This window comes from Delphinus delphis, chromosome 20 (genome assembly GCF_949987515.2).
Source record: "Delphinus delphis chromosome 20, mDelDel1.2, whole genome shotgun sequence".
Taxonomy (NCBI): Eukaryota; Metazoa; Chordata; class Mammalia; order Artiodactyla; family Delphinidae; genus Delphinus; species Delphinus delphis.
This window is the reverse complement of record NC_082702.1, coordinates 52,874,690-52,891,088: the sequence shown is the minus strand read 5'-3', so window position 1 is coordinate 52,891,088 and position 16,399 is coordinate 52,874,690. Positions and strand designations below refer to the sequence as shown.

The 16,399-nt window shown below is 46.4% G+C and overlaps 1 protein-coding gene across 1 annotated transcript; it reads left to right on the top strand.

The window, feature by feature from the left end:
- Window positions 1–671: 671 nt before the first annotated feature.
- Window positions 672–11,289, top strand: SDR42E1 (short chain dehydrogenase/reductase family 42E, member 1). Its single transcript, XM_060000677.1, has 3 exons — window positions 672–769; window positions 8,866–8,958; window positions 9,529–11,289. The coding sequence occupies exons 2-3, from the start codon at window positions 8,891–8,893 to the stop codon at window positions 10,640–10,642; spliced, it is 1,182 nt and encodes a 393-aa protein (XP_059856660.1). The 5' UTR covers window positions 672–769; window positions 8,866–8,890; the 3' UTR covers window positions 10,643–11,289.
- Window positions 11,290–16,399: the final 5,110 nt, after the last annotated feature.

Here is a 16,399-nt window from a genome sequence, read left to right as displayed (position 1 = left end):
ACCAAAAGGAAATCCTTCCCAGCCAGGGGTCAATTCGTGTGTGTGTGTGTGTGTGTGTGTGTGTGTGTGTGTGTACACAGCGCCTGCAACTTTCCATAGAACCAGACTCCTGACGAGGAGACAAAATATTGGCCTCTCCGGGAGACCTCTGAAGGTGGATGCCAACGTTCCTTTCTACATGGTTTTTAAGTCTTTGGTTCCTTCAGCAGCAAAGGTTAGTCTTAGCATCATTGCCTGCTCAGTGATCAGAAATGGAACTGTAAAAATAGGGAAAAGATGGAAACTCAGAGATAGAGATTTTAAAAGATACATCCAGAGTGAATATTCAGGAGTCTGGAGAGCCTCATCCATCCACCCATCCATTCATCCATACAAGCAATAACTGATTGAGCTGAGCCCCTCCTATTTATCAGGCACTGCCTGTGCTCAGCGTTGGGGGTGCACAAAGACGGAGGTGCAAGTCTAAAGGCAGAAATTGGAGGTAGTTACAGCAGTAGATGTGCCCTGAAAGGGCTCCCGCGAAGCTGGAACACATGGGTTGGACACGTCGGGGAGACTCATGTAGTGAGCATGATGCATAGGTGACGGTGGACGAGCAACCTGCACATCATAGAGATGCCAAGACCTCCGCGCTTCCTAGAGAGGCCCGGAAGTGGAGCCAGGTGGCCGGTCTGACGGCTCCGGCGCCGAGCGCGGGCGGTGGCGATCGTGATAGGCCTGGCTTGCAAGTTCTCGAGCAGACCCGGCGTCGCTGTCGTATTCTGCTACTGTGAGTGGGCCTGGGGAGGGGGGGGGGGGCCGCTCCTCCGCGGGGACCTGGGCTCGGCTGGCGGGGGCGCTCAGGCTCGCACGGGCGTCGGGGCCCGCGGAGGGCGACCCAGCCCGTACCTGCGCCAGGTGGCAGCCCAGGTGGGACGAGCCCACTGGCTTCTGGTACGGGGCGCGGTCGTGAGTGACGATGACCGAAGTCCTCCCCTTTTTACTTCTCTCGGATTCCAAGGAGTGGGGCTCAGCGTGGCTTTCTAGAATGTCGCGAAGGTCTCAAGCACAGGCTAGCTTCTTTTTCTCGTTTTCTTTTTTCTTTTTTTTTTTGCGGTACGCGGGCCTCTCACTGTTGTGGCCCCTGCTGTTGCGGAGCACAGGCTCCGGACGCGCAGGCTCAGCGGCCATGGCTCACGGGCCCAGCCGCTCCGCGGCATGTGGGATCTTCCCGGACCGGGGCACGAACCCGTGTCCTCTGCATCGGCAGGCAGACTCTCAACCACTGCGCCACCAAGGAAGCCCTCGTTTTCTTTTTTTTTTAAAAGATATCTGGGCCCCAAGCTCAGAGCTTTCAACAAGCATCTGTATCGATCTAGACTTGATTCACATTTTTAATTTTCATCGCACTTTGGGGGTAAAGATTACCTTCTCTTGATGACAAATGATTCTGGTTTTCCATTTAAGTGGTCATGTAAGGTTACCATTTAAAATGAACGTATTTATTGTTAAAAGATAAGTAGTTTTAAATGAAACACAATAGGGAAGACATAGTACCAGAGATACCCGGTGTGACAGAAATTATGAACGTGGGAAGTGCACAACACTGCATTGTCCCAAGCCAGCTGGGGACTCCTACAGACCTGGCTTCAAGTCCTAGGTCCAGCTCAGCCACTGACACCTGCATAATTTGTGGACCAGTTTGTTTGTTTGTTTGTTTTTAAAAGATTTTTTTCCAACTTTACTAGGATATAATTGACGTATAACATTGTGTAATTTTAAGGTGTACAGTGTGATGACTTGTTACGCCTATATATCGTGAAATAATAACCACAATAAGGTTAGTTAACATCTCCATCACCTCACAGAATTACAGTTTTTTTGTGTGTATGGTGAAAACTTTAAAGATGTACTCCTTTAGCGACTTTCAAGCATGTAATACAGTATCATTAAATATGGTCCCCATGCTGTATGTTAGATCCCCAGAACTTAATTCTTAGACCTTTTGACCAACATTTCCTCATTTCCCCCATCCCAAAGCCCCTGGCTGCTCTCTGTCTCTAGAGTTCAGCTTTTTTAAGGTTCTTTGTATAAATGATATCATGCAGTGTTTGTCTTTGACTTATTTCACTTAGCACAGTGCCCTCAAGGTCCATTTGTGTTGTCACTAATGGTAGGATTTCCTTCCCTTTTCAATGGCTGAATAATATTTCATTGTGTGTGTGTGTGTGTGTGTGTGTGTGTATACACACATACACACGCACCACATTTCCTTTATCCATTCATCCATTAATGGGCACTTAGGTTGTTTCTGTGACTTAGCAATTGTGAATAATGCTGCAATGAATATGGGGGGTGCAGGTACCTTTTCCAGATAGTGATTTCATTTACTTTGGATATATTTATGCGTAGGCAGGGTTCTTAACCTCTAAGCCTTTTCCTCATATCTGAAAAGCTGAGGATAATAACTACCTCAGAAGATTGTCCTGAGGCTTCAGTGGTAAACCTTAAAGCACCTAGCCCATAATAACTAATAAATATAGCCATAGTTGCTATTTTCATTTTAGCAAGGAGGAAACAGGATCAGAGAGGTTCAGTGACTTTGCCAGGGTCACACAGGGAATTGGTGGGAGAACCAAGTCTAGGACCCAGATTTTCTGATATCTAACCTCAGAAGCTTAACGCTGCCTCCAAACTCTACCTCATGGAAGGGGATGGGGCGCCTCCTGCCTCCCCGCTGGAAATTGGAAGGACTCCTATCAGGTTGCAGAATATGTTAGCTGTTAAAGCCCCTACAGGACTCTGGTCAGCACTGACTTGGCTGCTTCAGGTCAGGGACTCTGCACAGCCCCGAGTGCTTGTTGTGGTTGAGGCGTAAGCTGTGGAGTCAGACGCACCTGGGTTCCAGTAGGTACAGCTCCCTGCTCCCCCATCTACTAGCTGCAGTAAATGGGATTAAGCAATTAGTACTCGCCTCAGAGGGTTGTTAGGAGTGTCAAGGGAAATGATTTGTGGAGAAGGCCTAGCATGATGCCTGGCACACAGTCAGTGCTTAATAAATGCCAGATGACAGTACTTTGATATGTTGAAGTGGCAGGCATGCTGACCTAGAGGGGAGGAAGCACAAGTGTAGTACTTGCAGGTACAGCAGAAAAGGGCATTTGAAAAGTTGGCAGAGCATTCCCTGCATTTGGATTTACTGGGTGTGTGATCCACCAAATACTCCTCGTTCCTGCAGACATTCCTGGGGAAGTGGCCTAGGCCTGTATGGAGTTTATGTGGTAGTTTGGGAAGGAGGTGGGCAATACCGATTATAAAATTATGTAATTACTTTTATCATAAGCATCATGAATAATTGCAAGGATATTTTGTGCAACAAATATCTAGGCAAAAGGAGTTTGAGTGGGTAGCTGGATGAGAAGATAAGGTGATGAGAATTAGCTTCCCTGCCCACCGTCAGTTGTATTCAAAACTGTGTGTGCAAATACCACTGTTTGTCATGAGTATATCAACTTTCCACTTAATGCTGTGCCCTTAGTTTTCTTCCCAAATGCGTTTGGCCTTTTAGGTTTTGCACCTCACATCCTTTTACCTGTATCAGGGTGACTCTCCTTATTGTTTCTAACTTCTTCATCTTTATGGCCTTGACTGCTTTGTATTGAACACAAATAACTTTCAGGTCACATATGGAATTTCAACAGCACCATTTCTAAGCCCTCTAGTCTCAATATACTTTCCTGGTCTCAATACAGTAAGAACACAGTTACCTTTTGCCTCTGGTCAGTACTTGGGCAGTAATTTAAAACACACCATCAAAGGGTTAAACAACCTGGAGATATTTTTATCTCCCTTAAAGTAAATACGGTAAATTTTTGTTTTTATGAAAGCCATCTTCAATTCTGCTCTCTGTTCCGTACTCTAGTGGCACCTAGGTTTGTATATTGCATTATAATACCAGAGAGTTAGTGGCATCGTCCTGTTGAACCCTGGAGATGAAGGAACTGTGTGCATAAGTTAAGGTTCTTATTACTGATCCTTCGCAGTTAATTAGGTCTTTGTAAATCTAAAGTACTCCCAGTCATTTTTATGAGTTTCTTCTCATAACTTCCCTGTGAGATGTCAATTTTATTACCCTCGTTCTATCTTAGTATTATCAAGGGGTCAGGCAGATTTTAAATTTCATTTTTTCTTGTTTGTAATTAAGATTCCTTTTTTTGGATCGTGTACGTAACCTTAACCTGTATCTGCTAAAATGATGGCTCAGATCACATGTGACCCTCCCCCCGACCCAGAGGGAAGCAACTACTGAACAAAGCCACGATTTGGAAGAGCCTTAAAGAAACTGAGATTATAAACACTGGTCTGAGTACCCAGCCCTAGAAGGAATCAGGTGGAAACTAATAAAACAGAAGCCATGAAATATGAAAAATCAGGCAGCTGATTGAGAGAAAACTGTGTACACTCTCTTTCTCCCCGCTGGCTTAGTGTTCGTGGGAATTTCTTTTGGTTGCCTGCAAAATGTGTTTGCAGCGATTTTTCTGTGCTCGTTGACGCAGGGAACCAGGAAAGGAGGAGGTGGCCTCTGGGTGATACCGTTTGTTAATGGCTGGTCATCTGCGAAGGTTGCAGGCTTCTTTCATTGCTGTTTATCTTGTGAAATGATTACGTTTTCCTTACTCGTCACCACGCGTCTGACCCTGCAGATCAGGTCAGTTACACCAGTTCTTGCCCCAGATCATTCTGGACGAGTTGGAAGGTAATGAGGAGTAGCATGAATAGGCCTGACAGGTACCCTGAAGCATTGATAATTTGAACTTGTACATTCCTGGCATGATTAATGTGCACATGAGCCATGACTGACCTGTGGTCTTATGACTGGACTGGAATGTGCAGTTTTAAAAAACAAAGGACAATGAAAGTTTAGGAAGAATTTCTGTTGGAAAATTTTTAACCGGACCCTTTGAGGCCTTGTCCATTTTCTGATTTCCTTACAGAGGAATTCTTGTGGAGATGCTAAGAATATGTTAACCTTTTTTATCTGGCATCCTCTTAATGAAAACCCTGTTAACCAAACAGAGCACTTTTAAAACCCGTGTGGGCTGTTTCGGTTAATGACATCACCTTCCTCACACTTCACCCGGGCCCGGCCTGTTGCCGCCACCTCATCCTAATTTCAGTTGAGCACCCTGGCATTTCACCCTCATCGGCCCTTGCCTAGACTCTTTCCTCCTCCAGGGAAAGCTTAATCTTTCACAAGGACCAAAGTGAGCCCGATGTTCCGTAAACATACAAAGACCCTCTGTTGTCTAGAGCAGCGGTCCTCAACCTTTTTGGCACCAGGGACCGGTTTCGTGGAAGACCATTCTTCCACGGACTGGGGGCCGGGGGCGGGGACGATGGTTCAGGCAGTAACGCGAGCGACGGGGAACTGCAGATGAAGCTTCGCCCTCCCACCCGCCGCTCACCTCCTGCAGTGTGGCCCGGTTCCTAACAGGCCATGGACCGGTACTGGTCGGCAGTCCAGGGGTTGGGAACCCCTGGTCTATAGAATAGAGTTCAGGCTCCCCCAAAGGGGATGCGAAGCTGTCTCCAAGCCGACTCCAGCCATCTTTCCGCCCTAAATCACCAGCCACACACTTTGGCTTCAGTTTGCACGCCCCGTATCGGCTGCCCAACACAAGCCCACCCTGTTGCTCTTCTGTTCATGTGTTTTGCCCCCTCAGCCTGTAGTAGCCCTCTGCCTAGCCTCAGCCTGCCTCCGTCCTCCCGTTGTCCCCAGTCCGCTCTAGTGCTTACTCTTCAGTGAGGTCTTCTCGGACCTGCCCTTCAGAATCAACTTATCCCATCTCCCTTCGACCTCGGTGCCCCCACAGCACCTGGTTTATACCAACATTGCAGTAATCTTGGTTTCTCCTTTTTGCCATGTACTTTAGGTATTTGCAGAAGCTTCTCTCCTCCAGCATAAACTCCAGAATGCAGGAATTCTGTCTCATTTTGCTTTATGTCATTTTCACGCCAGAACTTTTATTTTTAAGAGATGTTAAATTAAAATGGCAACATTGATTGGCATACATAATAACGACTCTTAGACACTGCAGTGCCCTGCATAATTTGTGCCCATCATCATTTTACTAAATTGCATGTATTATTTCACAGTGTTCAAAATCATCCATAAGCAACAAATGCTTGTGAGTATCTACTGTCTCTGAGGTTCTGGTGGGAACACGCCAGTGAGAAAGGCTGAAGGTCTCGGTTCTCATGGCACCTACGTTCTGTTGGAAGGAGATCGGTAGTCAAAAAGGAAACAAATAAATTTAGATAGTGAAATGTGCGATGGAGAAAACAGAGCAGCGTTTAGATAAGGGAGAGCTCTTCAAGAAGGGGTGATCAGAAACACCTCTTTGCGTTGAGTAAGTGGCCCTTGAGCAGACCTAAATATTGAGAAGGATGCAGCCAGGCGAAGATCTGGTGCAGAGGTGGTTCACCAGAGGTGAAGCAAGAAGTGTGTGTAGGGACTTCCCTGGTGGCTTAGTGGTTGAGAGTCCGCCTGCCGATGCAGGGGACACGGGTTCGTGCCCCGGTCCGGGAAGATCCCACATGCCGCGGAGCGGCTGGGCCCGTGAGCCATGGCCGCTGAGCCTGCGCGTCCGGAGCCTGTGCTCCACAGCGGGAGAGGCCACAGCAGTGAGAGGCCCGTGTACCGCAAGAAAAAAGAAGTGTGTGTAGACCTCAGGGCACAGATGAGCTTGGCATCTTCAAAAAAGGGGAGAAGTTCAGGTGGCTGGAGGGTAGAGTACCAGTGGTGGAAGAGTGAGCTGAAGTCAGAGAAGGAGGTTGCCACCAGGTCGTGATGGTGACAGTAAGAAGTCTGGGTTGAAATGTCAGTGACTGACATCTTTTGTGTTTGGAAGCAGCATCTGTTAACAAAGTCACGTGATTACGTTAAATGATAGAATTGACTACAGCAAGTTTTATGCCTACTCCAAATCCAAGTGGGAGTGTTCTGCACTCCGGAAATAATAGAAACATAAGGTCACTGTTGGGTATATTAAAGGGACGCCGGGATGTTCATTCTTTACGGATTTTCTTGTAAGCACAGTGGCAGCGGCAATTGCTTTGTCAAACCTTGGGACTCCATCAGCCATCCTCCACATCATTTTGCTCAGTTTTCCTAATATTTCTCAGTCTTCTGCATACCCTCAAGCCACTGAGACAGTCACTTGCTGAATCTTGTCTTCAGCTGTCACACCAACTGGTTTCTGCATGAATGATCTGATTGGCTTTCCTGGCACTCACATCTCCTTAGTAGAGTTTTCCAGAAGAACCCAACAAACTTTTTGTAACCCTGTGCTTTTGAGAGACCTAATCATGGTATGTGGGAATGTAAGAGAAAAATCAAATCCCCAGACTCTAGAGCCTGAAGAAAAGGAAATTCAAGAAGTGACATCCGTGGAGCACCTGCACTATGTCAGGCATTTTTCATACACTGTCCCATTCGGTCTCCATAAGCCTGTGAGCTTATCATTAGCTCCGCTTTTTAGATGCAGCAACAGGCACAGAGGGATGAGCTTGTCCAAGTGATAGGGCTCTTGGTTGCTTGCAGTCTCCCTGTCTAACCGCACTGCTGAGTGTCTCCAGTGACTTGAGTGAGTGAGTGTGTGTGTGTGTGTGTGTGTGTGTGTGTGTGTATGTGTGTATGTATTCCCAACACATTTGAGGACCCGCATGCCTCCTGTTCCATTTCTTCTTAAGTGGAAAGAGTTGAGTGGCCCACTTTTTGCTTGTTCTGTCTTGTTTTTGAGAGAAAGGGCTCTTGGAGCCTTGAGAAAATAATAAAAATATAAAAATAATTATTATTTTAGCATAGAAGGAGAGGGAGGAAGAAGCAAGAGCCCCATAGGTATTGAGCACATGCTGTTCTTAGAAGATTTCCTGGGTGGGGGAACATGGTTTGCTACACAAAGGATGTTTTTGTCCCCCCCCACCTTTTTTTTTTTTTTACATATAGGGTTAATAAAACACCAGTATTTTAAATAAATAAATAAATTTATTTATTTATTTTTGGCTGCATTGGGTCTTCGTTGCTGCACGCAGGCTTTCTCTAGTTGCGGCAAGCGGGGGCTACTCTTGCGGTGCGCGGGCTTCTCATTGCGGTGGCTTCTCTTGTTGCAGATCACGAGCTCTAGGCGCATGGGCTTCAGTAGTTGTGGCTCGCAGGCTCAGTAGTTGTGGCTCACGGGCTCAGTTGTTGTGGCACACGGGCTCAGTAGTTGTGGCACACGGGCTTAGTTGCTCCGTGGCATGTGCGATCTTCCCGGGCCAGGGCTTGAACCCATGTCCCCTGCATTGGCAGGAGGATTCTTAACCATGGCACCACAAGGGAAGTCCCAAAACACCAGTATTAAACTGTGCTGTAGTGTGCTGTTTAAAAACAAAGATGTTGGAAATTGGTTTAAAGTTCTGTCCTGGATTTTTTTCTGGTGTGTGGGGAAAATGCCTCTCCCTACCAAATGTGAACGACTTCTTTTCCAAAAGGCTCTAATTTTCCGAGGATTCAGAATAAATGCCTTACATTTGGAGAGTGCTTTGTAGTTTTCAAGGCACTCCCACGTACATTATCTTATTTAACCTTCACATTGACCTTGCCAGGCAGTCAGGGCAGATATTACTGTTCCCATGATTCATAGGTAGAAATGTGAAGCCCAAGAAGAGAAAGGAGAGGTGTGGGGAAGAGTTGGTTAATGTCACAAAGCCATGAGGGGAACCCAGGTCTTAGCTTTTCTTTCTACTCGAGCGTATTGCCTTTTTGTTTTTGTTAACCCCAAATGAGGGACAATCACATTTGCATCTGGATCAGTAACAGTGATGCGTACTACTTTCTTATAGGTCCAGTTATCCTTGACTGCCATATATGGATTCCCAAAACTCTCTGAAGGAAACAGTCCTCGTTACGGGAGGAGGTGGCTATTTTGGCTTCCGGTCAGTGCATCTGCAAAATATGTCCATGGAATTATTTTATTGGTAGTTGCTGGGAAAAGTATAGCTTTCAGCTCACACTAATGCAGTGTAGACTTTTACTTGTTTATATAGTGTTAAACCAGGAATGAACCGTGTTGCCCACAGCTCAGATACTGAAATGGAGAACTACAGGTACATGCTGCTTTAAGAAAAATTCTTTATAAAGCCATTGAATTCGGGAGGGGAGATATGCACACCACCGAAAACAGTTTAACATAATCGCTGTTTTTTCACAATTACCTTATCATTCATACATATTCTGAAGAATAGATGGTGGGTCCTAGAATGGGGGCTGGAGGAATGTAACATGTAGACATCACCGTCTTTGAAGATAAAGCCTCTCTCATTTTAATTTAAGTGAATGTGAAGATTCTCATTTTTGAATATTTGCATAAGTAAGACTTGTACCAGTGAACATGTAAAGTGAGGAGCTCAGGATAAGCCAAGAAGACTGGGGAAATTATTTTACACACTTCTCCTAGGCACAGCTTAATAGTGATTTGATCTAACTTTTACTCTTGCTTGTTTCAGCCTAGGCTGTGCTCTGAACCAGAAGGGAGTCCGTGTGATTCTGTTTGACATCAGCAGCCCTGCTCAAACCATTCCAGAAGGAATCAAGTTTATCCACGGAGACATCCGCCACCTCTCTGACATAGAGAAAGCCTTCCAGGATGTGGATGTCGCTTGTGTGTTCCATATTGCCTCTTACGGTATGTCAGGGCGCGAGCAACTGAATCGAAGCCTGATTGAAGAAGTGAATGTGGGGGGCACAGACAACATCCTCCAGGCTTGCAGGAGGCGAGGGGTGCCAAGGTTAGTTTATACGAGCACCTTCAATGTCATCTTCGGAGGTCAAGTTATCAGAAATGGAGATGAATCTCTGCCTTACCTACCTCTTCACCTCCATCCTGATCACTACTCTCGGACCAAATCTGTTGCAGAGAAGAAGGTGCTGGAGGCCAATGGTACAGCCCTGGAAAGGAGTCATGGGGTCTTGAGAACCTGTGCTCTGAGGCCGGCTGGCATCTATGGGCCTGGAGAACAGAGGCACCTCCCCAGGATAGTAAGCTACATTGAGAAGGGCCTGTTCAAGTTTGTGTACGGAGACCCCAAGAGTCTGGTTGAATTTGTCCATGTGGATAACTTGGTGCAGGCTCACATTCTGGCTTCAGTGGCCCTGAAAGCTGACAAGGGCCACATTGCCTCTGGGCAGCCCTACTTCATCTCAGATGGCAGACCTGTGAACAACTTTGAGTTCTTCCGGCCTTTGGTTGAGGGCCTGGGCTACAAGTTCCCATCCATCCGCCTGCCCTTGACTCTCATCTACTACTTTGCTTTCCTAACCGAGACGGCCCACTTCATTCTGGGTCGACTGTACAACTTCCAGCCCTTCCTCACCCGCACCGAAGTTTACAAAACCGGCGTCACACATTACTTTAGCCTAGAGAAAGCCAAGAAGGAGCTAGGTTATGAGGCTCAGCCATTTGACCTCCAGGAAGTAGTAGAATGGTTTAAAGCCCATGGTCATGGCAGAAGTCCTGGAAGTCGTGACTCTGAGTGTCTTGTTTGGGATGGGCTGTTGGTCGTACTCTTGGTTATAGCAGTTCTCACATGGCTGCCGCCTTCTGTGATTCTGTCAGTGTGAAGGAGGAGCTAGAAATAAGGAGCTGATCACATTTGCTGAGATGGTTTTCAAGAAACACAGGTTTCGGACTTGGTGGCACAGTGGTAAAGAATCCGCCTGCCAATGCAGGGGACATGGGTTCAAGCCCTGGTCCAGGAATATCCCACATGCCGCGGAGCAACTAAGCCCGTGCGCCACAACTACTGAGCCTGCGCTCTAGAGCCCTCGAGCCACAACTGCTGAGCCCGCGTGCCACAACTACTGAAGCCCGTGCGCCTAGAGCCCGTGCTCCGCATCAAGAGAAGCCACCACAGTGAGAAGCCCGCACACAACAAAGAGCAGCCCCCGCTCGCCGTAACTAGAGAAAGCCTGCGCACAGCAACGAAGACCCAGTGCAGCAAAATAAATAAATTTATAGAAAAAAAACCACACAGGTTTGAAAAATAGATAGACAGATAGATACCTGGTGTCAGATTTTGGATCTCCAAATCTCTGCTTAAGAATAGATTCTTGGATTAAGTCTTCATTTCCTACCTCCTTGCACAAATCATGAAGGGAGAAATAGAAGGGAAAGAGGGAAGAGATATGGGGATATATGTATATGTATAACTGATTCACTTTGTTATAAAGCAGAAACTAACACACCATTGTAAAGCAATTATACTCCAATAAAGATGTTAAAAAAAAAAAAAGATAAGTTTGAGATTTGGTTCCTTGGGTCCTTCTTTCGATCAGTACAGTACAAGTCATTCTGGAGCCATAGAGCTAAACTTGCTTAGATGGGAAATGTCTTGCTTGAATTTCTCAGAAGCCAAAAATGTACTTACTTCCATTCCGTACACTCGGTATCTGCTTCACGCGGGCTAAAACACACACTGATACGGGAACGGCAGGATGCTAACAGGCTTGAAAATGTGTGAAAAACACCAACTGGGCTACATCCCTACAGCCCAAGCCTCTGAGGAGATGGTGGCCATCACAGAGGAGGTATTTGCTGTTCATGGCGTGCGTTTTGGGAATTAGCTTTTGCCCTTTGTGATATAAGGGTGTTATGCCTGTGTGACCACATGGTAATGTTGATGTTGACACAAATCACAAATAGACCTTTCTCTTGCCTCGCAGGATTCTTTTGAGGGTTAAATTAGACAAGGCATATAAAGTGCCACTCAACATGCTTAAGCCATTTTTTTTTTTTTTTTTTGGTGTACGCGGGCCTCTCACCGCTGTGGCCTCTCCCGTTGCGGAGCACAGGCTCCGGACGCGCAGGCTCAGCGGCCACGGCTCACGGGCCCAGCCACTCTGCGGCATGTGAGATCGTCCCGGACCGGGGCACGAACCCGCGTCCCCCGCATCGGCAGGAGGGCGCTCAACCACTGCACCACCAGGGAAGCCCTAAGCCATTATTTTTATCAATATTATTATTATGCATTCCTTATGAGGGTTTTCTTCCTCAGGGTATTCTGTTTAGAGGGTGCTGATGCGACTGACCTTTCTGGAATGCCTTTGTGGTGTGTCCTCAGAGTCTGTAACGAGCGTGTTTAAATATATTCAGTGTTTGTAAAGTTGTGGTCTCTGAGGAGAGATCGAAGTCTAGGAAACAGCTAAAAAGCTGATGATTCATGAGGATGTTCAAGCTAATGATGCCATTTGCAATTAAAAAATAAAGCATGACTCTCAAGTGATAGACTGGTTTTCTTACTGGGAAGAATTTCGGTTCTCTGAAGGCCACTTCCAGTGAGGAATGTTCTGAACGATGGCAGCATCGTCTGGCCTCCCCGGTGACTGCTGTGGCACACGTTCAGGTTGCACTGTTGCATGGGAACGAAAGTGGAAAGAAGACCCAGAGTCTTTACCCAATCCATGTTTCCAGCTATAGAAAGGACAGTATTCACACATCTTAAGAAGGACAGATGGCTGTGGAAAGTCATGTTAGAGTTGTCCTGAGAGTATTTGTAGGAGGAGGATGCTGGAGAAATAGGCCCTGGCACCTGCCACCTGGCTGTTTTGGGAAAAGCGCTCATCTTGATACCAGAAGACCTGTAACCATGAATATCTTGTGTGGCCTTAACCAAGTAGCTGAAGCCTCTGTAGGGCCTCCTTTGCCTCCTTTGGGAAATAGGAATGACTGTATTTGCCCTTTCTACACAGGGTTGGTTGTGTGCGTAAAATAAGACGCAGCGAAAGTACTTCTAATATATAAATTGCAATGTGAATATGAGGTGGCGGTAGTGATTGTTTTTAGTAAAGTAACTGTAGAGTCTTTTATATCATGAGATGCTTTTGCTTTTTAGTCTGAAGTGAAGTGGTCTGAGTACCTACAGCATATGTAACACTCCAGGTGCTAAAGGGCAGGTTTCTCTGCCCTTCACAGACTTACAGTCCAGTAATGGCATGGTGTGTCCATACGCAAAGGTGACTGAGAAACCAGGTAAGTACAGGAAAACATTGATCCGTTGTTACTGAGAGGTCTCACAGACTTTCAAAACATGTTTTTAATGAAGTCCTTCAAAAGAATGATAGACATTTCTCAGTTTTCTTAAACTAGGTATACTGAGCACGGGGAGGGGGGTGTGTTTCTTGTTTTGTTCTTGTTTTACACAATCAAGGTGTCTAAATGAAATTCAGGATTGGTAAGTGGGCTTTATTGTTATCCAGGTATGAGACATTTGGCCTTTCTGCAACATTTGACACAGTTGTCCGCCCTCTCCTTGAAACACAGTTCCTTTACTTTTCATGCACTTGAACTCTTTTGGCCTTTCTCCTTGTGTTAATTATTTATTGCTCCATAACAAGTCACCTCAAGACATATCTTAAAATAACAAACATTACCTTGTAGTTTCTGTGGGTCAGGTATTTGCGTGTGGCCTACCTGGGTAAGCTTTTCCTTATGGTCTCATGAGGGTCATCTCATGATGTCAGCTGGTGCTGCAGTCATCAGAAAGCTTGACTGAAGCTAGAGGATCCACTTCCAGGATCATCCCCGTGACTGTGGGCAGGAGACCTCAGTTCCTCACCACGTGAGCATCTCTGTTGGACTGCTTGAATGTCCTCATGACACAGCAGCTGTCTTCCCCCAGAGCAGGTGATTCAAGAATGCAAGGTGGAAGCTGCAGTGTCTTTCATGACTTACCCTCAGAAGTCACACACTGCACTCCACAATATACACAGTTCCCACAGGTCAATCCTCTTCAGTGTGGGAGGGAGCTACCCAAAGGTATGAGTACCAGAAGGAAGGGGAGTGTTGGGGGCCATCTTGGAGGCTGGCCTGCACCCTCTGACTCATCTTTCCTTTTCCAGGAAAGGTAGCTCATATACAGCTACACAGTTTTCTCAGCCTGCTTCCACCCAGTAGAATTTGGGGTGACCAAAGCCTCTTTGCCTTTTGTACCGTATCCCTGTCAGTCCTAATTATTCTGAACACTATGTGTCTCCTCTGAGTCTTCACAGCAGTTCACTCCATTAGGCAAAAGCCACACCCACAAATTTCTTTGAGATACATTCTTCTCTACTTGGGGTTTCTGCTCAGACTGCTGAGGGACAAGTGCCCTTAAGCTTCCTAGAAGCCTTGCTGTTTGAACAGCCCTCTGAGGCACCTCCTTAGGTCTCTCCTGGGTCTTAAAAGATTTTAGCTACAACCTTGGTCATGCACTGTCATTTCCATAATATATGGGCTACATAGGTTAGCCCTACTCCACATGGGAGGAGACTCAAGGACATGAATACCGGGAGGTGGGGATTGTTGGAGGCCATGTGGGAGACTGCTACCACATTTCTGCATCTCACCAGTTTTCCCATCTCCTCCACACCAGTTTCACATGGTAGATTTCCTCAGTGCTAGGCCCTCTGCTAACACCAAAGTTTCTCCCTAAGTGATCTAGTTCAAGCCCCTGGTGTTAATTTCCATCTCTATTCTGAATAGTACTACTACGTTTATAGTTCCGGCCCAGACCATTCTTCTCAGCTCCAGACCCAGCCAGCCAGCCACCTCTGCATGTCCGCCTGGATATTGCACAAGCACCTTTCAGTCAACGTATCCAAAATGGAATTCACAATCCCTCCAAATTCTTACAGGGTTCCTTTCCTTAACAGATGTCACCAGGGTTGAATTTCTCATGCCAGAAATCTGGGATAATCTTTGACCCCTGCCTCCCGTTAACTTGACACACCTAATCCACCTTTAGCCCTTGACCTTACCTTCTGCTCACGCCCAGTGTACAGGTGTTGCTTCTCTCCCCTTAGGCTCCAACAATAGCCTCTTTTCTCTTCCATGTGCATCCACTTCTGCATCCCTCCATCCCTGGATCCATTCTCCACATACCAAGCAGAGTGGTCCTATAAAGATGTAAATCTACGTCACTTCCCTGCTCGAAACTGTCTGTAGGTTTAGGTTGAGAATCCTCACTGTACCCCGAGACTCTGCCTGATCTGAGCCCCACCTACTGCTCCCTGCTCATCTCACACTATGCTGCCTTCTCTGCCCAGCTACACTGCCGTCTTGCAGGTTCCTAAGTTCCAAGCTTCTCACACCTCCTGCCCCACTTATTGACCTTATAATATTTATTTCATATCTCAGCTTAATTTTCTTCCAGAGGCATTCTATGATCCTAACAATTTAGGCTTGGTCCTCCTGCTACAAGCCCTCATAACGCCCTGCTTTTATAGCCTTTATCACAACTGTAATAGTTTGAGTAATCATTTGTGGAATGCCTGTAAACTCCACGAGGGCAGGAACTTCATATTGCTTGCTATTGTACCCCTAATGCCTAGTACAATACAGGAATTCAGTAAGTATTCGTTGAATTAATGCTATTTTTCTTTCTAAGGGTGACTACCCCTTTCTGTCGCGTATATAACTTACTGTTTCTAATCTCTTGAAGACTGGGAAAATATCCAACCTATTAGAATTGTGTGTTGACTAAGTCAAGACTAGATGAAGTCTAATAAATAAGTAATGTTATTCTCCAAATGATGTGGTGGCACTCCCTCCATATCTGAGCTGAAACTGACCACTTTAAAGAACTCAATCTATTATCTGAAAGGCAACTGCTTTCCTTTCTAAGGTCAGGAGATACTGCAGTTGAGGAATTCCATTATTCTACGGTTCCCAACTTTCCTCCCCTTTCCTCAACTGTGGGTGGAATCCCTAAACTTGCACAGAGCCATGAAATGATGGCCACACTGTGGGTATGGAGGCTCTCCTAGATGCCTGGGCGTAGGCCACCCAGTACTGCCACCCCAACCTCTGCTTCCAAGGAGTAGGTGGGCAGTTATCGTAAGCCTGTTGGGGGATCACACCATGTGACAAAGACTCCTGTCATGGAACCCAAAGGTAATGCCAAAGCTGCCCATGTCTGCCAAAAGGAAGAGGGGCCTAGTACGCCTGTTCAAGTCCCTGATGTCCTTCGTGCTGCTCCCGTCATGGGTGGCAGACGGTGCCCTGTTACGAATTGTAGCAGTTACCCGAGGGCCAAATGACTAATTCTGACACCAAATTACCTAGGCTATAGTATTTCTCAAGCCTACAGAGTAGGCCCAGGGATTCTTTTCAAGAGGTTTAATTTTCCTAAATCACTTAACATGGTGACTGTAAGAAAGCCAGTATTGCTTTGTCATAGATTTAATTGGTTTACTAACAATTCTTGGGGCAACTTCTACCTTGTATTCCTTCCAAATCTCCAGCAGTTCCCCTAGCCTTACAGACACGTTAGAAGAAATAGCCTGCAGAGTTCTACCCCCCTCCTCGCACCCACCCTCAACCCAGCTGTGCACTCTGGAGCT

Excerpts from the sequence above, each read along its gene's own strand:
- SDR42E1 (XM_060000677.1), top strand. The coding sequence starts at position 8,891 with ATGGATTCCCAAAACTCTCTGAAGGAAACAGTCCTCGTTACGGGAGGA. Across the intron at positions 8,959-9,528 it reads GGTGGCTATTTTGGCTTCCG|CCTAGGCTGTGCTCTGAACC; the intron begins GTCAGTGCATCT and ends TGCTTGTTTCAG.